The 25,976-nt window shown below is 43.1% G+C and overlaps 1 protein-coding gene and 1 pseudogene across 2 annotated transcripts in view; both read right to left on the minus strand.

Annotated features, from left to right (window-relative positions):
• RAPGEF5 (Rap guanine nucleotide exchange factor 5) overlaps window positions 1-25,976 on the minus strand; it is a 181,753-nt gene that overhangs the window by 128,729 nt on the left and 27,048 nt on the right. The window contains exons 2-5 of the mRNA XM_084896499.1: window positions 19,920-19,970; window positions 18,368-18,474; window positions 11,618-11,739; window positions 9,643-9,811 (exon numbers count right to left, since the gene is read on the minus strand). Coding sequence (XP_084752625.1) covers window positions 9,643-9,811; window positions 11,618-11,739; window positions 18,368-18,474; window positions 19,920-19,970 — 449 coding nt within the window. The remainder of the gene's footprint in view (window positions 1-9,642; window positions 9,812-11,617; window positions 11,740-18,367; window positions 18,475-19,919; window positions 19,971-25,976) is intronic.
• LOC311629294 (small ubiquitin-related modifier 3-like) lies at window positions 13,747-15,733 on the minus strand (annotated as a pseudogene). The gene is made up of 2 exons: window positions 15,644-15,733; window positions 13,747-14,105 (listed from the first exon to the last, which is right to left on the minus strand). The product of its transcript is annotated as a small ubiquitin-related modifier 3-like (transcript).

A 25,976-nucleotide genomic window follows, 5' to 3' on the forward strand; every position in this document is an offset into this window, starting at 1 on the left:
AGAAGCCTTGCCTGACCCATAACCATAGCCCTCATTTCCCACTTTATTTTTCTTCATAATGGTTTCCACCTTTCACCAACATAAATCTGTTCATTTATGAAATTCTATCCTCCCCTACTAGATTGTAGGCTCTGTGGGAGTAGAGACTTCTGTCTGTTTTGTTCATTGTTGCAATCCCAACACTTAGAACACAAACTGGTTCGAGAGACATTCACTAACTATTTGTTGCAGACAGGGTGGGGCAAACGTAGGTTTACAGCTGTGGGTACATGAAACACAGAATTTGTCCTTGGGTTGTTACTGATTGCATTATTTCCCACATGAACAACTGTAGGCCTACTTTTGCCCCACCCTGAGTATTTACTGAGTACCTTAAACTTCAAGGAATGCTCTGCTATGAACTACCATCACAGAAGTATTGCTGCACAAGATATTAACTAGTTACCTAATCAAGTCAACTGAAGGACCCTGCTTATACTCAAGAACTATTCCCTCTAGTTATTCATACATTCTCCTAGCTCCCTGCAGCAGGTCTTCCTTTCAATGACCTTTTTGTCACTAAAATCCAACAAGATTGACTTTCTTATACCTAATACCAAAGATCTGGTAACTTCGAAAGTATATAATTTTTTTTTATATAAGCAGCTTAATTACCACCCCCTACTGCCTGATCTTTTTCTAGGAAATAACTAGTTAGCACAGACTTAATGTCAGTACCCTACCTAGGCAATGTTTAACAATCATTTACACAATTCATGATGCAAAAGAAAAGAAGCAGAAGTTCCCCACCTAATGTCTTTCAACACAAACTCTCAGCTCAACGTGGTTGAGTTCCAATAAAGAGCGTTAGGCGGCAGCACACAGGAACTGCGATCTGGGCAATAGTTTCATCCAGCCAGTCCCAGCTGCATCTCCAGCAACTTGGGTTTAACTGGCTTCCCTGCAGAGGTTCCCGGAATTCTCTTTGTGAAAAGATCTCCATGAGAATTAATGTAATGGGTTTGAGGTTATTATTCAAATGAAGTTTTTACAAAGAAAACTTACTGTAATCCTATACATGAGCTAGAACATTCTTTAATCAAAACATTAGTGCCTCAAAATTTAAGGTGGGTTTGATTTCCTGGTATTCCATGATGGAAGTGTTTTTTTGGAGAAATATTATCACTGTATGTGATCTAATTTTTTAAATTCACTAGTTCTGTCTGACTATGTCTCAATATTGAATAGCATATGTGGGCTGCTAAGGGCTGCCACAACATATAATATTGTTCCTACAGAAAAAAAAAAAGTGTTAAATTCATCCCAACAACCACAAAATAGACAAACATTTGGAATCAAGTTATTCAGGAGATAGAGACTGCATAACTGGCACATGCCAATCCCATGGAGATGTCACTCGTGACCTTCCAGGCCTGCTGAGCCAGCACTGCTGGGCATGGCAATGTTGCTGATACTGCACGTGACAGACACGTCTAACGATATGAAATGTGGCCTCAGTCGGCTTTGATGTAAAATGCTCCTACTGCCATGTCAGGGGCTTTCATTTGTTTCTGAGTGTGCCTTATACACATACTCCACATTGTGGGTTAAACAGAGATATTCTGGATTGGGACTGATGAGGATGGGTTAACACACCTGTCTTTCAATCAGAATTCTTACAGAAAGGAGGATGTCAGACAGGCCTGTCCACTACCTCCCACTGACCCCCTCCTTCCAACAGTCAGGTTGATGTTGACCTATCCTGGTCTGTTTGGTTTAAAGGAACTTGAGAGAAACATGATTTTAGGATGGACTTCAGACTACTCCTGGTAGAGGCTCATGAAATTCCAGGACACCGACACTGTTAGAATCAAGATAGGAATCTTTCAAACATGATCCCAGGACAAACAGGAGATATACAGGACATAAATATGTGTGTGGGGGGGAGGGGGGATCATAATATGCAGTAGATTTAGCAAAATCTATCTTTAGGATACTCTGCAACACAAGTGAGAGTCACTTAGTCTGATCTGTGATGGTCAGAGGTGTCTTGGGAGAAGTGACATCCATGGTGAGTTTCTGATGGATAAGGATGGCCCTGGAACGCAGCAGGGTGACCCGGACATGCCAGTGGAAAAATGGCAAGAGGTAAAGCCAAGGCCAGACCAGTCAGGCTCCATCTGTTATTGCTAAAGAGTCTGGGTTTTAGGCTGAGAGCCATGAACGTTGGCTATAATGCAAAGGAGATGGATGAAGAAGTAGCTAGAAGACATAAAACCAAAGGTGGGTTTGATTTCTTGTTATTATGATCGAGAGAACCATTTGGTTACTGAAGGATAAGAGCCAACAAAGAGAGAGAGCGAGGAAGCCGGGGAGAAGAAAGTGTCTTGAGCAGGAGGAAGGCTCCTCCACTGAGCTGAGAAGGAAATGGCACAACTGACATTCTCCTGGGACAACCCAGAATCCATTTCACACCTGCTGATTGTCAGGCAAGGAAAGGTATTCTGGCACTTTTTCTTTCAAAAACATTTCCTGGGCCAGATAGGAGCATTTTCTTTCTAAGAAATCATTGCCAGCAAGTCCTCAAGAGAACACTCCTTAAGGAGCACAGACTCAATCTCTACCACATCCAATACCTACTGACCCCAAGCGGCTGAGAAGGGCGTCAGACCCAGCACTCAAGTACTGTCCAACTGTATCCTCCCAAACACCTACATTCTGGACAGGCCTGCTTTTCTTAATAAAGCAAATGCTATGACAAAATGAAAAACTAGGGTGGTAGGAAAATGAGAATTGGACTTTTTCTTGAGGTGTTCAATATGATGAATATAAATACATACCTCTTAAAACTTCCTAAGCGAAGCTACTTCTTCATAGCATCAGGCTACTAGTTATGCCCCTAAAGAAAAGTTCTCAATCGGTAGTAAATTCTGAATGTGACAGGTTTCATTAGAGTCCAGGGTATATAGTTACACATTCATCTAAAACTGAACAAAATTAATTATTACTGATATTTCCCTTGTATATTTTACACTGAGGATTTTAGCATCAATCCTGAATATTTAAACAGCTACAATTCAAAAGCTAGCACAAGTGGGCCTAAAAGTTCAATTTTTATTAAAATTTCTGTACTACTCTTAAACTCTGATGCACTCTGATGAAGATAAGCGATCTGTTACCACACCTGCAACAAATAAACAATGGAAATTTGGGAGGATTTAGCCTTTTCTTGGGAGAAGATTAACGTCAGCTGACTTCAGAGTCATTTTTCTACAAACAATTTCATGTGATAAATGGACATTTTCTTCACCTTTGATCCCAACACAAAAATTATGCTAAATTCCATCATGAAAAACATTTTTGTGAAACACACACACACACAAAACATGTTTGTTTACTCGAGTGTAGTTCCTCCTGTCCAAAGACTATAAAATGAAGATCTAATTAAGAAAGTCAGAACTTCAAAGGGTATGTTTGAGATGTACAAATGGCCCACTTGAAGCTGATCTCCTCCATTAGGAAGGATTAATCCAGCACCATTTCCTACATGAAGGATGCTGATGGATTTCTCATGTTGTTTCTACCTATCGATGGACATGGAGCAGTTAGGGAAGATAAGGAGAATGCAGGGAGCAGAGGTGACAGAACAGTGGGAGGTGCCAGTGCCTAGAGGGTGCTAAGGGGACAAAGGAACATACATTTGGAGGTCATTGTTGTGGAGTTGATATCAAACACAAGACTGGGGAAGGACACATCCAGATGAGAGAGAAAAGTCTGAAGAATGAGCTCTGGGGCACTCCCTGCTTAGAGGTCAAGGTTTCTGAATGTAGGTTTTATTACTAACAGTGGGGTACGGTGAGGCCAATGATCAGGAGGCGGCTGCCATTGGAAAGATAGGTTAGTTTGGGAAGAATGAACATCCTGATAATACTGAGTCCTCCAATCTATGAACGTGGATGCATCCTCCACTTCTTTGTCTTATTTTATTGAGCTTTTGAAATGTTTGGCAGGCATCTTTTGCATACACTTTCTTACATTTACACCTAAGTAATACATAGTGGTTTTTTGTCCTAATAAGCAGAAATATAATTAAATTTTGTATATTGACCTTGTATCTTGTGACTGTGCTAAATCCACTTATTAATTCTGCTAAGTTTTTTGTAGACTCTAGGGGATTGTCTATATATATAATCGTGTTATCTGCAAAGATAGACAGCTTTAGTTTTTTCTTCTCATCTGTATACCTTTTACTTCTTTTTCTTGCTTATTGCACTGGCCAGTACTGGAAAGAAGTGATAAGAAGAGATGCATTAGTCTTGTTCCCAATCTAAATAGGGAAAGACAATTCTTTCTCACTAAGCATCATGTAAATGATAGATTTTATCAGGTTGAGGAAGTTGCCTAGCTATCTGAGAATATTTTTATCATGAATGAATTTTTATTTTTCTCAAAAAAGCTTTATCTGCATTTATGGTGTTTATCATATAAGTTTTATTCTTTGACTGTGAATACAGTGAACTGCATTGATTTTTGAATGCTGAACTATCCTAGTATTGTTGGGATAAATTCCTCTTTTTCATGATATATGATCATCTTTATACATTGCTGGATTCTATTTACTAATATTTGTTGAGAAAGATTTTTGTGCTTATATGCATGAGTTGTATTGGTCTGTTTTCTTTTTCTGAAAACATTGTTGTCACTGCCAGGGCAGCTTGGGCAAAATGATTAAGTCAGTTGCTCTCCATTTGTCCAGTAGGGGAACTCCTTGAACATAGAAACAGATCACAGACCATAAACTCTGCATGTCGATTAAGCAGATACAAGAAAAAAATGTTACTTCTTCATAGCATCAAGCTACTAGTTAATCTAATCATTTCTTCCAGCAGAACCTATATATAGTTAAGTCATTATATTTATTCGATGTAAAGGTAATGCATGGTTTCCCTGTGGGTTTGCAGACCCTGAAATCAATCTGAGCCTTGCTTCCCCAGCTCTTAAAGCTGAGCTCTGCTGGGTGCAGCCCCCTGCTCCTGCCACACCCCGACTTGTGCTGCCTCAACATGCCACCCGTCTTCCCAGCCTCCTGCCCACACCGCTCCCTCTGCCTCAGTGCCCTTCTGCTTCTCCTTCTCCAGCATGGAATCATGAATGCTAAGAAATCTGCCTCAACCCACTAGGCAGAGCGTCCCCTAGCGTCGGTTAGTGAGGGGTCTGACCCCTAGTACACCCGTCAATTAAGTGCACTGCTCCAGCGCAGTAACAACAATGAACGGGAGGGATTTCTTAAAACTCAGTTAGAATCAGGCAAAGCCAGGTTGGGAGGTAGTGAGAGGGGCTGTCTCGGCAGGGGCCGAGTGTCTGGATGCGAGGTCTGTGGAAGCTCCCGCTCAGGAGCAGGAGCAATGCCAATGGGCAGCCAGAGGACAGGCCAGCCAGGCAGACCCCAGAACGGGGCAAGCCAGCAGAACAGACAGACCCACTGACACCAGCCACAGGCTCAATGGCAGGGGCAGCAGAGCACTCCACGGTCACCTTGGGACTCACTGGGGAACTGGCTGTCCACCCACGAGGCAGCACCAACAAGGAGAGTGAGGGAGGGGACCCACCCTGACAGGAGAGCATCCTCTCAGGGTTCGGGGCCCACACCACCCACCGTATGCCCACTGAGGGACCGGAGAGGGAGCGGAGATGCAGCCTTTTCACCACTATATGCTAACAGCTAACTACAGGGATCTTTAAGTGAGCTTGAGTAGGATGACTTTACTGAGCAGATTAACAACACGGGTTTCTTTTCCTCTGGTCTGGCTGGCCATCAGGATGCAGGCTTATTGGGGAGTAGATAGTTGCTCGGAGAAAACCGAAGAAGCTACATTATTCTTCATATGTGTCTGAGTATGGCGTGAGTCTGATTTTAGCAATCCTCTACAGCTCTTTTAAAAACGGCACCCATACTGCCTGTCCTGTAATTGGTAGAGTTTAGTTGGATGCGTTAGTATCACAAAGGTCAGGAGAAGGACCAGGAGACGGGCTTTTGGCTAATGAGTGGTCAACCTCGATTAGTTTACAGAGCAGACGTTAGAAGGCATTCAGTAGAATGGATAGAGAGTAAAGGTAACAGCTGAATGGACAGGACTAAGATGACAGAAAAATGGAAAAAGATTTTGATATAAACAGCAAGAACAGTAAGCTACTAAAAGACAGACTGGAGACACCATGGAAGTTTTGCAGTGAAAGTGGGACTTGGGCTCCCCCTTGAGGGGTGGGTAGAATTTGACTGGACAAGAAAGAAGCTGAGAAGAGCACAGCATCCTATGGGCCTGAGGGAACTCGTGGGTGTGGGGTGGGGCGGGGCGGGGTGGGGGGATCATGGGTTAGAGCAGGAGTGATGACAGGATCATATGCATGAAACCACAGGAAGGCCTGTGACAACTTTAAGAGGGCAATGTCCCCAGGCATCTTTTTTTTTCTGACTATGCTTTATTCTAAGTCTGGATAACCTTTATTCTAAGTCTGGCTTTCCAAAATTTGGCCGAAAACATTCTACCATAGCTTAGCAGTTGGCTTGTAGCTCTACTGTAGAAAAAAGAAAAATGCATGTCTTCTCTCTCCAGAAGAGACTTGCAGTGGTTCAGTAATTTTATCTGTTGATAGTTAGGATTTACAATGTGTAACAGAAAGACCCATAGCTTCCTAATGACCCAATTTTCCCAGAGAAATTCCTTCTCCCAAAAAGCACAAGCTCACACCAACATAAAAAATTTGCTGACAGACAGGCACGCTACAGTGACTCTCAACTCTAGAGGCATGACTTCTGTGTTCAGGAACAGTGTGACACAAGACTGGAAGTAACCTGGAATAAATATGAAGACCCCACTTTTTAAAACACTTTCCTTTTCAGAACTTACAAGAGACCTAGGATTTCCCTATATCCAAAGCCGCCTCCCTCCCTGGCATCACAGTCTGCTGAGTGAGGAGAAAGGCCTGGAGCGACAGCATGCGGCCTGCTTGCGCGCTGAGTGCAGTTGCCCCTGTGCCCCTGGTCAGCTGGGTGTGCCCGTGGGGATGCAGGCGGTTCCATCTTCCCCTCGGGACGGGGAGTGGTTAAGAGCTGCTCAAGTATGCCAGAGCCAGAGCAAGGCACAACCACCTCCAGCTTAACGAGCAGGCCCCTCCTTCTTAGAAAGCGTGTTCAAGTTTATTGAAATGCTCCTCGGCTTTTCTCAAGAAACTTCTGACCCATGTTAAAAGCACATGACACTGCAGAACATTTTCTGTACTTAGACAGCTGAGTGGGGAGTAAATGTTTGAAGGTTGCTTTACCCTTGCAAGGTCCTCTGTAAACAGCGGTGGGGAATTCATAACCATTTCAGAGTCAGTCTAACGTTTTTCTGCCTTCCATTTGCAACAGCTCAGAAAGGGAAGCCAGCATGACCCCTGCACCGCCTAGGAATCTGGTAGCAGGTGCTAAAAGCATGGGCATTAGAGCCAGATGGACAAGCACTCAAATCCTAAACACCCCACGCACTTGTATGTCGCTGGACAGGTTATCTGACTTCTGTGCTTCAGTTTCCTCACTTATAAAATAGGCAAAGCAGTAGCGTCTGTCTTACAGAATTCATCTGAAGATAAAAGAATGAATATAGGGCAGTGGTTCCCAACATGGGGCTCATGCCCCACAGGGGGGCAATTTGATTTTTAAGGGGGACAATTCGAGAATGAGTTATTAACAGTGAATTTTTGTATTTCTTATGGTTCTAGGGGCCTTATGCACAATATATATATATATATATATATATATATATATATATATATGGACATATTTATGCATTTCAGTACTCTAGTATATGTTTTTTAAAATTTGCAATTTTTTTCATATCACTTCATATTATTATTTTTAAAAATAATTTCTTAGTGATTTCTTCCTCAGTACTTCAACTGTTCTTTTGTTCTTTTATTTTTCTCTTTCATGGATGCCATATACTTTAGAAACTTGTTTAGACCAAGTTAATGGCCTTTTAGGCTTCCTCCATGTGAATAGGAGTTCATTTTTTAAATAATAAGAATCATATGTCACAGGGGGGCATCAGGATTTTAGAGATGCTTAGGTGGGGATGGCCAAAAAAGGTTGGGAACCACTGATACAGAGCATTTAGCATAGTTCCTGATATAAAATGTGTTCTCTACAATCAAACTTTCCATTAGCCCAGTGTCTCATTAGTATTCTGATACTTATTTTCCTAAAAGCCTATGTTAACTGTTCATTGTTGTATTTTTTTTTATTTTATTTTGTTAATTCTCACCAGGACCATATTTTCTCCATTGATTTTGAGAGAAAATGAAAGGGAGGAAGGAGGAGAAGAAGAGAGAGAAACATCAATGTGAGCAAGACACATTGATTGGTTGCCTCCGCCTGTGCTGTGACCGGAGCTAGGGATAGAACATGCAACCCAGGTATGTGCCCTTGATCAGAAATGGAACCTGAGACTCCCTCGGTGCTGGGCCGACAATTTAATCACTGAGCCACACCATCGGGGGCTCCCTGCCCTTTTAAACAAGGTGATTTATCTTTGTTATGGGTGTAGAACCTGTGTTCTTACCCATGAGATGAGGATAATACTACTTGCCCTGTTAATTGAAAGAGTCAACAGTTTGGGAATGTATTCTAAAAACTAAATATGTAACAGTTATTAACTGAAAATTTTAACCTGCAATACACTATAGTTAAGTAAACTTGTCATTAATGAGTGGACAGTTTTGAGTTGCACCTGCAGATGTCAGAGAGGAAAAAGGAATGTTTGTGGATGTCCTTGGTTTTTGTCTCCCCGCGATGCCCCATGTCAGAATGCCATATCATGACAAATCGTTTTTCCCAAACCTTCTCTAAAATGAGTTAATTTTAATTCATTTTAATCATATAGTGACTCAGTATCTTCATGTGTTTTATTTTTTAATATAACCTGAGGATATTTTTTCCATTGGTTTTCAGAAAGAGTAGAAGGGAGGAAAGGAGAGAGGGAGGAAGGTTAGGAGGGAGGGTGAAGAAAACATTTGGATGTGAGAGAGACACATCAATTGGTTGCCTCCCACCTGCACCCCAAACCAGGGCTGGGGATTGAACCTGTAACCCAGGTACTTGCATGCCCTTGACTGGGAAATCAAACCCGAGACCCTTTGGTGTACAAGCTGATGCTCTAACCATTGAACACACCAGCCAGGGCTATGACTAGTATTTTAGTTTGCCAAATGTTGCTTCTAGATTATTTTCCTAAATGTCTGTTGAGCTCTTTCTTAGGAAAGTCACGACTTGGGTAGTGAATAAGATATGAGTTACTATTTTATTCCCAATTCAAGTCAAATCATGTTTATTTCTAATTTAGATCGCCTCCTCATAGAACAATAATTAAATTAGGTATAGCATGATGTAGCTGGCAAGGCAGAGACTTCTGAGATTTGAATATTAAACCAGTTATTTAATAGCTGATTTCATTTTAAGCAATTTATTTTATCTTTCTGAACTTGCATCTGAGGGATGGGACTAGAACAGCTAGCTACCTATTAAAAGAGACGGTAATCTTAAAGAGCAAAGGACAGTACCCTGACACAGTAAATGTTCTTAATATGAGAATAATTTAACCACAGAACAAAACAGCATCCACTTACAGTTCACAGAGGCCAGCTCTGGTACGAATGACAGGCACAAGCTGCAGTAACATTTTGACACCATTTTGCCATTCTTCTTCTCGTTCAAACTCACAGTATAGATAGCTACATTCATCAGATGAAAACTGATAGAAAACGTAGGTGTCCTGAAAGTATAAATGCTGATCCACTGTTGGGAAGAAAAAAGGTGTGGGTCAGTTTTTTAAAGTATATTATTTAGAGAGTCGTACTAAGCCAAATACTAAGCTGAAAGCATTACTGAGCACTATTTGCCAGGGGTGGGACTACAATCACACAGTCTAAGTCTATTCATGCTCACAATTCCAGTGAATTAAAAATGATTTACTGACCAATCTATTTTTATTATTTGAAGCTTTGACCAGCATATTCACACATATTTTATCACCTTTCTGCTTTAGGGACAGACAAAATCTGTAGTCATTCAAAGACAGTGAGGAGGTATTTCTTTAGTGTCCCAAAGCAGACTGATACATGTAATTACTTTAGTGGAACACAGTACAACATGGTGGCAAGTTCTACATCAGTGGTTCTCAACTAGGGTGACTGTGCCCTCTCTAAGGAACACTTGGCAATGTCTACAGGTGTTCTTGGTTGTCACAGCTAGGGGGTGCTACTGACATCTGGTGAGTGGAAGAGATGCTGCCACACATTCTACAAGGTACGGGCCAGCTCCTTACAACTAAGAACTATCTAGCCCAAAATGTTAACACTATCAAGGTTTGTAAACATCATTTTAAAGGAATTGGGACTGGAGACTTTTCCAAAAAATATTAACACAAAATGTTTTGTGGAATTTCTCAAGAAAGCTGATAACATTGCTCAAAGGTCTACACTAATGATCTACACTAATAAAAGAGAAACATGCAAATTGACTGCCACTTTGCTTCGCCCACTAGCCAATTAGGAGTGTGTATGCAAATTAAGATGGGGGTGGACCCCCCTCCCCCCAGTCACTCCAGGCCTCTGGACAGCATGAATGCAGGCATGGAGTGTCTGGGTGGGGCAGAAAGCCTGCTATGAGGGACTGAGGGAACTACAGGAGGGGCGCTCTGTCTGAAGTGAAGACTGAAGGTAGCACAGAGTGAAAGCCGGGGTCCCAGGTGCTGGAAGAAAACCGGTGCCAGCAGCCAGGGGAAGGAAGGCCTATTGCAGAAATCTCTTCATGCAATGGGCCTCTAGTTTTCTAAATAAGAGAATCAAGTGTTAGTTATTATTAACTTACTAAGATTATACCCCTAACCCTATCTGAACCACTCTTCCACCGAGGAACTTGGGTTAAGCCTTTCTGAACCTTACTATGTTCTCTGGCCCTCTATATTTATTACCTAGAGAAAAAAGGGAACAGGTTGGGCAACCAACATTGACCAACCAGCATCTCTACGAAAGAGCTAAAAAAAAAAAATATAAAATAAAATAAAAGATCAGATTGCATCACTCCTATTCTCCAAAACCCTAGGCTCAACAAAGAAAAGAGATATCAACTATCTTTTTAGTTTCTAGTCAACAGCTAATTTTTATAGGTCATATCTCTAACTGTTCATGATTACTTAGTCAATCAAAATGGCATACACATTCCACTCATAAAATCAGTCTCTGATGATAATTTTAAGTACAGCAAGATAAATCACACATTTAGGGCAACTAAAAATGTTACTGATTAAAAAAAAAATTGTGAGCAGCATTTTGAGTAGAGAAGTGGGGGAGGGTACTCGAATAACTCTTATAGGCAGATGTATATGAATCAGCAGGTACCTAATTATTTTTACAAAAGGTGTGAGAGAAATAACAATCAAATGATGACCTATCACTTTTATTTATAAAATAAAAGAGAGAATGCAAATATTTATCTGCAAAACCAATGTCCATCCAGGTAAACTAGAATATTAAGTATATTTTGGTCTGGCCATTTAATAAAAAGTATTGATTCTGTGCCTCCCAAACATGCCCTACTAACCTGATGACAGAATCCCCATGTCCAGTAGGAGCTGCCAGACCCCTATGGCCGTGGATCTGCACTGGACGAAAGGACAGTGTTCCAGAAGCCAGTCGACCAGTTCTGATCCAACACAGCTTCGCCTGCATAAAACAAAGCCATTCACATGAGACATTGTGGCCACTCATTTGCCAAAAAATTGGTATTTAACAGCATCCCTCTCATGTGCTTGCTTTTTAAAACAAGTGACTCAATAATACATGACATGTATCTCTGATTCATTCCTCTTTCAGATTTTAGCTCAAATACCACTTCCTTAAAGAGACTTGGAATCAAATTCTCTTATACTTTTTCTTCAAGTCACCTGAACATTTAATAAAGATAAATATTTCTGAAAGAATAATATCTGCTTTCTTCACTTAAGAGTAAATTTCAGGAGACCAAGGACTATGCAGTATAACTCACTATTATACCCCAAGAACTAGGACAGTCCGGGTACACACAAAGTTCTCAAAATACCTAAGTTTGCATACATTAAAAAATTAATTTAGCCGTCTTTTTTAGAAAGATAATGCTTCTTCCTTGGAAAGACAAGTACCTCAAGTTGGTGGTGATAGATTTTGGTTCCACCATTTATAGATTTTTATCTATCTCTTTTTTCCCCCCAAATGCAATATTTAATATAAGAGACAGAATATCAAACTATATTTACTATTTACAGTAGTTAAGGACAACAAAGAATATACAGATTATGAACAAACAGCAGAACCAGCAGACACCACATCCATATCCCAACAGCAAATTGCAAAGGAAAGGCAAGACTGGACAAGCAAAAGACGATAGTCCAGGTCGCACTGTCCAGGTACCAGAAGGAGGCAGAGCAGGGCCGTCAGGCAGCAGGGGTTCCATACAGAAGGGCAGGAGGAGAACTAAACATTTAATAGATACAGGCTCCAAAATGCTTCACAGAAATGAAACCACAGCCAATGCCAGGAAACAGCAAAGCACAGTCCGTGAGAACAAGAATTCGTCTTTGCATGACACAAGAACATCAGCAATACTTAATCGTACTATTTTATAGAAAGACCATAATTATTCATCAGGAGTAAATTCTGGAAGAAATCTGAGGCCACAATACTACTGCCAACTAAGAAATATGGGAATTGCTTTCCTCTGTATTAAAAGGGGACACCTGCAACTAATACAAAATAATACTGAATATAAACTGTAATTGAAAACTTAAAAAGAAAGAAAGAAAGAAAGAAAGAAAGAAAGAAAGAAAGAAAGAAAGAAAGAAAGAAAGAAAGAAGGGGGAAAGCCAGTATCTGCTGCGCCCTCTTTTGCCCATGCACTGTCAGGGGCCCTGGGCCTGGCCCTACGCCAGGAGACACGAGAGGAACTGAGCGTCCAGGCCCATGCTACTGAGGGGCTCAGGTATTTTTCTTTTCACCTTTTACAAAGCATTCCAGCCCTAACCGGTTTGGCTCAGTGGATAGAGCACTGGCCTGCAGACTGAAGGGTCCCAGGTTCGATTCTGGTCAAGGGCATGTACCTTGGTTGTGGGCACATCCCCAGTGGGGGCTGTGAAGGAGGCAGCTGATCGATGTTTCTAACTCTCTATCCCTCTCCCTTCCTCTCTGTAATAAAATCAATAAAAAATATTTTTAAAAAGCATTCCAGTATTCTCCCTTCAACTTTACCATATTCTCATAAACTTGCAATATTTAGCATTGAAGAAACCTATAGGACAGTAAGTGGACCTTCAAGAAACAGTTAAGTGGAAGTTTGTCTCCCCACAATGCTCCTGAAACTTGCCCACAGAAGCACCCCCACTTTGGTGATGTGAGCGCTCTACAATGGAATAAGCAGGGGGATCAGATCCCCCACTAAGCTAAAAAGGGACAATCACACAACAAGCTTTGGGGAAATGTTGTGAGAGGGGGAAGACAAAAATGAGAGCAAAAACAAACCCCCAAAACCTTGCAACTCATTTTCCTAAACAGACATGACTACTGACTGGCCAGGTTCCCGGTAAGGACTCGCCCCTGCAGACAGTTTTGAGTGGCACCCGCAGTCTGTCCCAGAGGAAAGAATTTCTGTGGACGTCCTTGGTTCCTACAGGCTCCTTGGTGATGGGCATGGTCACGTGTTCACTGTTCAATAGCAAATGCTAGGACGGTGACAAAGAGGGCCCGTCCCTCTACAGACCACCCCCCAAGAGTCAGCCTTGAGCCTCCTGTTTGCTGCTGGAACACATCGACGGTATCTCCATCCTCCATCTCCACCTGGGCCAGCATGTGTGCCTCAGTCATTGGCTGCCCATCGAACCGGGACCTAATCTGTCTCATTGGCCAGCCCTGCCGCTCGCAGTAGGGCTTCATCAGCTTGCTCAGGGTGTGTGTCTCTTAATCTTGAACTGGACCACGGAGCCACCCTGCCGGCCACTTTCAGATTGATGTGGTCATTCTGTCTTCACTCGCTCCTTGGGCTTCTCCTCGGACGTGGCTGTCTGTGGTTGCAGGGCAGTCGGACGGCAGGGAATTGGGCAGCGCAGGAGCTGGCAAGGGCGAGTCACGCTCTAGACCCACCAACTGCTTGCAGGGCCGCGCTTTGTCCCCCAAATCCTGGTGCTCCTGCGGCCATATGAGGTCAAGTGATGAACGCATGTGCAGGACACGAGTGCCCTGGGCATTGAGCATGCGCCTGGGTAAGCCGAGGTTCCGGCTCTAGTCTCTTTTTAAAAAACAGTTTTCATTGATTTTGGGGGAGAGGAATGGAAAAGGAGAGAGAAACATCTATGTGAAAGAAAAACTGATCGGCTTCCTCCTGCACCCCCCTACTTGGACGTCCCCACTTGGGATTAAGTGCACAACCTGGGCATGTACCCTGGCCTGGAATCAAACCAGCGACCTTCTGGTGCATGGGATGACGCGCAACCAGCTGAGCCACACTGGCCAGGGCCTACCTAGTCTCTTTAATAAGAACAAAATAATTCCAAGAGGGTTCGGCAAAGTTGAAACACAGTGGCTGATAGAGAATTTTGTTTGCTACTTTTCAGAGAGTAAATCTTAGAGTTTGTCTCAAAGGGGAATCCCTTTGACTGTGACTCTTTTTAATATAATCTAAGCAATCCGGCTAAGGAACCTAGATCATAACACCCACCAATGCAGATGTGTGTGAAGGATTCTACTAACCACACACACCCACACAATATTCTCTGTAATCTGTCCTAAAACATATTCAAAGACTGTCCCATCTGGGTGTTACAAAAAGTATCTCATGCCTCCTTTTCCATCTTTATGAGCCTGGGATGGAAAACCCAGAGAAGAAAGCTTGCTGAAATGTAGGTTCTCATTTGCAGAAATTTCATTGAATCCCACTCTCTCTTATGCGAAACTGTCACCAAAATGATTTTTTTTAAATGATGTATCATGTGAATGGCTATGTTCATTCAATATTTGGTATTTAAGGACCAAAGGATGTAAACTTTCTTTGTATTCCTAAAACAGAAAAATATTGCCTATCTTCTGTGACTGGCATAGGCACAAATAGCTAAAAATCACACAGTAACCAACAACACAAAGATAGGCCGAGAGGAACTTCATTTCCTAGAGTGAAGAAAAAAAATAAGCTTTTTCTGTTGAGAGGTCTGATCAAACATTCTAGCTTTCGATAACGCGTCACCATTTTGGTAGAGCGCAGCTGTTTGTAAGACACTCTAAGGCAATTAATGCAATACCGGGCATGCTTAATTGCAGGTTAGCATTAAGACATTAAACAGGTTAACAGTCAAATAAATGGATGTGTTTCCTTAAACAAAATGAGAAAACAGATCACAACGAAACAGTTAATTAGACCAATATTAACTTCTAATTCGATAGGACACCTATCATGTGAGAAAGGCTCAAAGTGTTAATTAATTCCTCAACACCTCTGTCAATTAGCCAGCATCTTCACACTAATTGCTCGGAGCACAGTTATCACGCGGATTAAACACTGTATCATTTGTAATCCTTATTCTCAGAGCGGTCCAGCTCCTCAACCTACGGTGTGGAACATGAAAGGCCAGGACGGAACATTTACTGAATCTACCAAACTGTTACACTGCAAAAGGTGGCTGGACGGGTGGGCGCGCATGTTTGCTCACAGGTGATGGTGGAGAAATTTCTCAGACTGGGGGGTCCTCAAAATCATGGTTAAGCATGACCTGAGAGATCCGGCTAACCTGCAGGTTCTGAGGTAGGGCGGAGAGTGTGGGTGGGGCCTGAGAGTCCTCGATTCTAACTGGCTCCCCGGTGATGCTGATGACCACAAAGCCCCAACCCCCAGCTCTCCCTTGTCATTGGGAAGAGCTCACTCTGTTAGGGGGTCAGGGCTGAGTCCATATGTGAAAACACAACACTGCCCCGACAGCGGTTAGCAAAGAGGTGAGCTGCCACTGCATTAAACTCATCCTCCCCGGACTGCTGACCAGGCCCGCAACAAAGCAGTTAAAATGCCCAGATCCACAGGATTTAAGGAGAGCAGTGAGGAGGGAAACTGAGACGGTGGGGAGGGAGCAATCTGAACAAGGACAGCAGCTCTTGTTCCCGGCGTTGTACGGAACACAGAAACAGTTCCAGGGACGTGCAGACCTCACCACAGTCGCGCCTGAGGTAGGAACACTGTGATACGGAGGTGGCTAGGTACAAGGCCATGTGATTGCTATAACAAAGCATTCTTTTCACAATCTCTGGAGCTGAACGTTTGCTATCTCTTAGCTTCCTTCTGTTACATTTTTAGCAATTATTTCATGACAGTGCAGACACAACTTTAATCTCGAATATAAATGGGGCGATGCTATTCAGAGACCAGCTCTGAAAGTAATTCTCATGCGGTGTGCAGGGAACACTTCCCCTTAATGCACTACCAGACACACGAAAATGGTCCCTTCTGGGCCACCATATTCGCACTTTGTCTTTATACCCAGGCCATGCATCAGTCCTTAGATTTTTTTTTTAATATATTTTATTGATTTTGTACAGAGAGGAAGGGAGAGAGACAGAGAGTTAGGAACATCGATGAGAGAGAGTCATCGATCAGCTGCCTCTTGCACACCCCCTACTGGGGATCTGCCCGCAACCAAGGTACATTCCCTTGACTGGAATCGAACCCGGGACCCTTCAGTCCCCAAGCCGATGCTCTATCCATTGAGCCAAACCTGTCCCGGCAGTCCTTAGATTTTAAGAGAAGGGAGGTTCTGGCCTGACCGTTGGGAATCTGAAATAGCAAAAACTCATGCTCTTTCCTCATTCTATTCCCACCAGTGTGTTCTAACTTGGATGGATGGTTCTTTCCATGAACCCAACTAATGTATATCTCTCCATTCTTTTTTCAATCTATGTCCATAGAGATCACATAAAGAAACGAAACAGAACAATGACAGACATCACACGCGGCCTTGTGTGTGGCGAAAATGAATCCCATGAACCCAGCTGGAGAGCTCAGTTGGTTAGAGCATCATCCCGACACCCCAAGGTTGTGAGTTTGCTCTCCAGTCAGGGCTCATACAAGATTCAACCAGTGACTGCATAAATAAATGGAACAACAATTTTTTTTTCTCTCTCTCTTTCTCTCTCTCTCTTGTCAATAAAAAAAAAAATGAATCTTTTTAGCTCACTCACAACTAAACCCAAAGACTTTGTACAGTTCTTAAAAAAAAAAAAATCAGACATGTCTAAGTTTAGTTAAAGAAATGACCTTTTCCCTACTTTTTTTGCTGTCATTTATTCTTCCTATTCTTTATGGTATTATGATTTCATTTCTATAAAAAAGAATAATGAAAATCAATGATAGGGTTTTGTTTTTTTTCCTTTTGTAGTTTTCTTCTGGTATTATTTGGTGTGGTTTAATATCTTCACTTAACATAAAAATATGGAAGACTACTAAAAAAAACTTTTGGCCCTAGCCGATTTGGCTTGGTGGATAGAGCGTTGGCCTGTGGACTGAAGGGTCCCGGGTTCGATTCTAGTCAAGGGCACATGCCCGGGTTATGGGCTCAATCCCCAGGGGGGGGAGAGGGGCTTGCAGGAGGCAGCCAATCAATGATTCTCTCTCATCATGGATATTTTTATCTCTCTCTCCCTCTTCCTTCCCTTCTAAAATCAATAAAAATCAATAAAACTTTTTTTTAACCTCCAGAAAATGAAAATATGGGCTCCAATCCTTCCAAGTGACTACTCTCTTGGTCCAGCTTTCTTTAAAGCAGGCCTCTGACCCACCAGTTTACTCTAGCGCCTCTGCCCTTATTCACTAGCCAAGACGGAGAAACGCCATCCCTCCGCCAACCTGCCCCTCCCGCTCTTCACAGCACCCAAGGGGATTCTCACCCCCACCTGGCGAGCTGAGCAACGTTCTCTCAGCCCCTGGTCCTGAGCGTCCTCTCGGAGCCTCGCTAAGGCCCCTGAAGGGGGAACTACATTTATTGACGTCACCATGTAGAACACGCCCAATAAAGTTATGCTAAACTGTCCCAGCTCAGAGGAAGCAGAGGCTCTCTCAGGACCCCATCCACACCTGGGGATGCCAGACCCTAACTTCAGAACCAGGAGTCCAACTGTCAACAAACACTTAGCTACGTTTAAAGAAGAGACAAGTCATCACCAGTGACCCAAAGGACACTTCACACAAACTGACCAACCCCTTCTGCGCCTGATACAGCCTGTCTCTGTGATCAGGCTTAAGATTTTAACACTTTTTTTTTTCTGACAAGATGTTAGAAAACTGTGTTACCTGTAAAATCCCTTGAGGTTCACTCTGTCCTTGATCAGATCAGCTGCCTGGACGATAATGATATTCCTCAGTGCTCTTCCTGCACAAGAAGAATTCTCCCCATAAATCTAAGTGGAAAAAACAAACATTACCTGTCAATGTAGAATAATCATGCCATAATTTGTGAGCATACTATATATATAAAAAAAAATGACCCAATCCATAAGCTTAAGACACTTATGCATCTACAAGCTCAGCTACCTATTTTATTTTACTTTTGCTGTTGGTTCATTTATGCTATGAAACTTTAACAGCTATTTTCTGTATGTTAAACGGTTTCAACTAAAATTACAAATAATATATTTTACATAAGTTTTTAGTGTAAAATACCCACTGTTTTTAGTAGTTAAAAACATGGTGTTTCTATCAATAAGGCAAATCAAGGACTATTTTTATTATGCATTAGCTCTGCCATATTGATAACACATCCATATAAAGGACTTGGAAGATGGGAGACAGGGGAAAATTAGTTTCTCATCTTCCAAGTCCTTTAATTCACCCTCTTCCCCCATAGTTGCCCTTCCCCTGCTGCCCCAGTGCATTGTGCTGCCCTAATGAAGGAGCTGAGTGACAATGAACTGTCTTCATAAGTGAAGGCTCATGAGAATTCGTATACACAGGGGGTAGGTATTCATATCTGTTCCCTTGTTTCTTGGAGAACTCTTTCTGCACCTACAAAATTTTGCCTCAGTAAATATATATCTTCGCTCAAAGTAAGCAAATGGATAATATATTGATTATCATATAACTTAACAGGGAATGATCCAACCCCATCCTTACACTTTTTAATGTTCCTGTTATCACCTCCTAAACACAACCCTATGAGAAAGTGAGGACAGAAAATGACTTACTTTTAACACGTTAAAACTTAAAAAGAACGTGAACAAGTCAGATGACAGAAACTATTACCCTAAGAGAGGTAAAAGTCAGCGGACACTTGACTGGTCCTGACGTGGTACCAGGATGCAGTCCCTCAGTCATTCAGGAAAACATTTGATGACGCTGGGGATACGATCATGGATAAAGGCCAAAAAGGTCTCTGTCCTCACAAAGCTCCCCAGCTCCTGTTGTTTTAAAAATGCAACTCTCTGACAACATGATAGAGACTCCTCATCTTTTCTCACCCATGAGCATTTGTGGCATTCTACTATTAGATAAATGTAAGCATAAATAATCCCCTTGCCAGTTTTCAGTGTTAAATATCCACCATTTTTTTAATACAGTGTTTCTATACAGGAAATTGAAAATGTTTATATTATGTATTAAACTCTGCCATATTGATAATGCATTCGTGCAAAGGGCGTGGATGATGGAGAAATCTTTTTTCCTATCTAGTGAACATCTTGAATTCTGACCCAGCTACCCGGACATCTCATCTGACTCTGGCTGGGTCACCCTGGTGAAGGAGACGGCATGGTCAGGAGCACTGAGGACAATTGTGACTAGAGAATTCACCATCAGGGTCTGCGAACCGCTGTTTCAGAAACTACAGTAAGAGAGAAAAGAATCATACCTGGGAAGAAGTGTGCTCGAGGTATGGATTGGAAATCCTTCTCTGGAGAGTCTATTTTAAAAGAAAAAGAGGGGAAAATCAGAACCAAGTAGAAATCGTTGTACCCTACGCGCAGTAGTGAAGGCCCAGGAGCTGTCCCTGCCGACAGATGAGCTTAAACATCAAGTCCCAGAGCGCTAACGTCCTTATTCTCACGCTGTAAGTGCCTGGTTAACATGCACTCCCATGGGACAGGACATACCATTCGAACGACTCCCAACCTACAGAGTGCAAGTTTAAAAAGTGCAACAGAAAGACTGGGGTGTTTTTGTACTTATCACTTGGTTCTTCGTGTGATTTTGGTTCCATTTCTCCTTTCCTTCTCATGTCCATGTTCACAGTCTAACTAAGCTTTCATCCCACCCACCGGAACTGCTGCTGCAGCTGCATGACGGATTTCCCTGCCCTCTAGTCTAATCACGCCCTCTCCGGCCATCCTGCAATCCCCCTGCCCTCCCCCCACCCCCCTACACAAATGTCTCTAAACCACCCCCTCATCTGACAGTGGGGCTCCTATTGCTTATGTGCGTCAATCCACACACCCCCAGCCTGCCGTTCTGGGTCCACCAGTCTGCCGCCCACCAGCAACTAGTGGTCTCTTTCCACCTCACTACCTGGGTTCTTTGTGGGTTCTTTGTTTGTTTGTTAATCCATTGATTTTTAGAGAGAGTGGAAGGGAGGGAGACAGTGAGGGAGAAACATTGATGTGAAAGAGACACATCAATTTGGTTGCCTTCTGCATACCTGACCAGGGCCAGGGATCGAGCCTGCAACCCAGGTACAGGCCTTAGGCCGGAATCAACCCCGGGACCCTTCAGTCCAAGGGCCAATGCTCTATCCACCGAGCCAAACTGGCTAGGGTGCTACCTGGGTTTATTCTTCAAGATGTACTCATCAGAAGACCCTGCCACTCCAATTCTCCACAGCTTTGCGTTCACGGCACCCAGCTCAGCAATCTTCATTTTTCTACCCAGTTATTGTAAATATCTGTATCTCTTCATCCACTCAGTAACACAGGAGCTAATTTCTCCCACCGAACAATCCAGCAGGCAGCACCATCACCCACAGGTGCTTAAGCACCATGGGAAATTGTCTTTCCCACTGCAGGGAAAAGAGCAGAGGAACTAACATTTCCTGAGCCTCCAGCCTATGTTTGAAAAGCTCCTTGCTCCTCTATTCCTAGGCTTGCTGTCTTTTCAGATCCCATGGTTTTTAGTCTGCCGCCTCCACTTCTTCGAATTTGCTAAATTTACAAACCATATCCGGCATCTGAAGCTTCTACCGAAATGTAATGTAAGACAGACTTCCCCTTCCGCCTCTTCCCCTCCACACGCCTCCCACACTACTTATCTTCTAATTAAACTGAAATAGACATATAGATGCTTCACCCAAAAATGCCAATGGGTACGCCCTGCTAAAGCCTTGCAATGGCTTCAAAGAAAAGGACATTTATAAGGTAGAGAGGCCATGTTGAATCCCCGTCTCCTAAAAGAAAATACCCACCTCCCCCTTCCGCTCTTGTCGTACCCACTCCCAACTGTCTCTTCCCGGGGCTTCTGTCATCCAGCCTCGGTAATGTATTCACTTACTGAAATACTGAACAATTTAAAATTTGCATATGTACCAGATTTATAATTTGACGATGAATCATCATGATAAGTGATTTCCCTCCTCAACAGAGCAATTTTTAAAGATCAATATAGCAGGCCAGACCTGACAATCTTTATTGCTCATCTATTTGCGTGGATCGGCTCGGAAAAGCAAATACTGCCTATGATCTAGTTAAAAAGAAAGCATTTAGGCAGAAACAAGCTCTAAAGAGCCAGGCAGGGCACTTCCACAAAAGAATGCAGCCCGCTCCCTTTCTCTCTGCTGCCAACCTAGACCTGCCTGTCTCAGCCCTAGCCTTGTCCTCCCAGTCCCACTCATGGCAGCGGCCCCTGGATGGCTTGTCTGAAAGGACTGGTAAGGTGAGTAAATAAAGCAAAGGGATTCTTCCCTGCTGAGTAGATAACGGGGTTAGATAAGCTGCTGGCCCACAGGGAACAGACAAGAGCAACACCACAACTGCCTTATACAGAACACAATACCTAGACCTGCAGTCAGACACTCCCGGAAGCCCTCTCTTAACTGGGGGGGGGGGGGGGGGGGAGGGGGGGGGCAGCTTGGTTTCATTAATGCCCCTGGTCGGTCGCTATGGAACTCCACTGAGCTCTCTGCAGAACTCCGCCAAGTCCTGGTTTCTTACATTTAAAATAACTACATAACTACGCTCTCTCTTTTTAGAGGCCACTCTAAGTAAGTTGTTGCAAAAATAGCAGGTGCTGGAGACTTAACGGTAGAAGGGTGTGGAGGAGCGATCCATCCGTTACCTCGTTTTTAATAGGATTGGGAAAGAATTGCTGCATCGTTTCATCCACAGAGGACCAGCCCACAGGAGCCCGAGGCTGCCTGCCCCACGTCACCTCACAGCGTGCTCTGCCAGCACCTACCTGGCAGCCGTACAAGAACCCTCTGGACAGTGCACCCCCCTCCCCTTTCAACATGCCTCCACCGCCACACCTCATAAACACAGTGCCCAGAGATAACGACCCCCCTTATTTCCAATGTCCTAGAATTACTTATATTCGATGCCATGAGTCTTTCATGAAAGACATACAGACACCATAGAGAAAAGACTGCTAACAGTACAAATAAAATTAGATTGTAATTCAAATATATTTCTTCTCCTTTCCATTTTAATAAACCATGAAAAAGGATTTCCTAGATGATTCTAGGAAAACTGTGTATTTTAAACAGGTATTAGAAAATTACAACCCTTTAATATTAGCTTCCAGAAAAAAAATAATGGTATAACTCAAAAGGATAATTGATTAACAATCACATATTACCTTCATGGCTTGTTTTTTTGTTTGTTTGTTTTTTGTTTTTGAGTCAGGTGTGTACTAAAGCTAAACTATAATAGTCTGTGAGGCTGGGTGTGAACCGAGCATGAAATTCATTCCATTCACTAAAAGTATCTTGATAAACTACATAATAGACTTAAGGCACATTTCTTATCAGCTCTTAAAGGTCATCTTAATACGCTCCTTGGATTGAGTGAAAGTACTTAGGCTACTGAGGGGAGAGAGAAATTGAAGGAGAAAGGCCGATTTGTGGGACCTGCTCTATTACAAACAGGCACCAACAAGAACTACCAAGTGTATGGATAACTTGAGAATTCAGTTCATGACAGAACTTTCTATCACCTCCGGCCACTGTCCTTTTGCCATTCTCGGGGACCAAGTAGGTGATGAGGTAGACTAAGTATCCTTGGATTTCTTACCATCCTATGAAGCCAGAAAGCTCCATAAGTGCCCAGAGGGCACCTGCAGTAAGAGATTATGAACTAAGACAATAAAAGTTGTGATTGGGTAGGCAGTGTGGTGGAGTGCTAAGATGGTGGGTCCTTTTTAAGCCACAGGATACACTTGCCTCTCAATCAAAGCGTGATCAGGTTAAAAGGACAGAATCCCAGCCACCATGTTGGCTTGAGAATTACATGGCCATCACAAGTTAAGCACAATGTAAACAGGAGACATGAGCCAACTGGTGACATGGAAGGGCAGGGCAGTTTACCACGACTCCCTTCCTGCCAGCTCTGGTCACCATGCAGGCCCACCACCATTTCCCCAAGGAACCAGCTCCCAGCAGCCAGTCACAGCCACAAAGGGCAATGGTCATATCTTCTCAGCATCGCCTGGCCACATCAAAGCCCATGATGTTCTTGAAAGCACTTTTATTCCATGGCTCTAAGTTGTGTGGAGTGAAAGGGAAGGTTGCAAAAATGCTTTCTGAGCACTCACCTCGTCTTGAGCACTTTCCCATAATAGTCACTGTACCCACCTATTCCTATTTTTACAAACAAGAGGCCGGAGGGTGACAGAAACTAAAGTTTACTTACGGCCCCCGAGCTGGGAAGTGACAGAGCCAGGACTGAGGCTAAAGTGATGGTTCTAAAGCCACCACTCTCCTGTAACGGGCTGCGTGAAACAGTAATAGCTGCCTGGCCAGGGGGGCTCACGTGTTGTCCTGTGCACCCTCAGAAAGATGTGGGTTGGAGTTCCAGTCAGGGCTTTTAGGGAAGGCGACCAATCAACGTTCTCTCTAAAATCAATAAGCATATCCTCGGGTGGGAATTAAAAAAATTTGTTTAAGTAAGAAGTGGTTAAAAAATAATAATAAATAATTAAATGAATTACTGAGTTCGTATCTTCTACCTTAGAATGTGGTGATTTAAGAGGAATGTGACAAACGAGTACATTTAACTGCATGAGGACGTCACAAGTAGCATCCACTAGCTATGGCGTATGAATTAGAACCACCTAGGAAACTAAAACAAACAAAGCAAAACAGGTGTTCAGGCCACAGAACTCGAACTTCTGGCACTACCTGCTGCTTTTTGCCAATCTCCCCCAGGCAATTCCAACCCGGGGGTGAGAAAAACAATCAAAATCTGCGGATGAGATGGGCCATTTGAACCTCTCATCATCCACCACAGCCAAGAGGCTTGGAGCATCCTCAAAACACCGCCTTGATCACACTCCCGGCTGAGTTCACAACACAGCAGAGGAATCAGCCATTTGACCAATAACACCGCGCTTCTAAGTCTACCTGGTGCAGAACAAAGAGCCAGTGTTTCGCCGCGTTGCACCTGTCTGTGTGGTTTGTGTTTTCACATACCCCAGCCCAGACACAGCCCTGAGCCACGATGCCTTCATGTCTGCAGAGCAGCGCAGCACCCTCACCCCTCCCGAAAGGGCATTTCCTTTCAATGGCATCCATGGCGTTCGGCTTCATTGTTACTTCCCATTACTGAAGGACTCTTCTAGAATAAACACGTTTGCCCACTTAAAAGCTAACATTAAAAAAAACACACACAACAACAACAGAGGATTCTAGGAACACCTGTAAGTCTTTCACAATCTCGCCTGCCTAGGGACATAAATCAGCAAGAACCTGCAGCTTCTTGGAAATATGGACACAACAGGTACAACAGAAACAAACCCAAAGGCGCCACCAACTTGTTTTCGTTCATTCCTGGGGAAAATACCTTTCTTCTCACTGTTTTGAAAAGCGAGAAAATAGTGTTGCCTAACAGGGTGGGCTTCCTCGGTGAATGCAATCACATAAAAGCCTTTACATGTAAGACTCAAGCAAAAATATCTGGCTCCACAGTTACATCACCCAGCTTTCCTATCTCCGCCTTTCCCTGGAATCCTGACTTGTCTTAGCACCAACCCACCAGTCAGCCCCGGGCTCCCCGATGAGCCCTTCCCACGGCCGCCAACTCGAGGAAACTCTCACGGGCCAAATCTGGGACAATCTGAGCCGCAAAACAATGAAAATACTACATTATAACTCAGAGACTAAACACCCATGAGTACTTACAGGTAGAATAATTGAATATATAAATGTGGTGTTGTTTTGTTTTGTTTTTGAGGGGGGAAGCTTTTCCTTATGCAGTGACTCTATGACTAAATGCCATAAAAAGAGGGAAACAGAGGTCCCCATTCAGCAGGCACCACAGTGCTCAATGCTGCAGACAGGAATCATCAGCAGACACCATAATGTGTGGGGAAAGTATACTGAGATACAGGCTATGGACACAGTCCAGTGAGAAGCATGGTGTCTCTCCCCAGAAGATAGGAATGGGCAGAGGAAAAAAGATAACTTTCCAGCAGACATCACCTTGCTGTGACAAAAGTTATTATCAATCATAAGACAAGATGACATCATTTGCCTGCTATTGATATGATACCCTGATCAAAAAGAAGACACTTCTATGGTATTTTTATCAAAATGCATACCTGACTTTAATGCAAAAACATCAGACCATTCCACATTGATGGTCATTCTTCTATGTAACTAGACTGCACTCTGCAGACACAGTCAAGGTTATGAAAGAGCAAAACCAAACAAACAAAAATAAAAGCCCAAACAACATGGAGGGCCACCTCAGACTGAGAGAGACGGCAG

This window comes from Pipistrellus hanaki (assembly GCF_964339955.1).
Source record: "Pipistrellus hanaki genome assembly, chromosome: 10".
Lineage (NCBI taxonomy): Eukaryota > Metazoa > Chordata > Mammalia > Chiroptera > Vespertilionidae > Pipistrellus > Pipistrellus hanaki.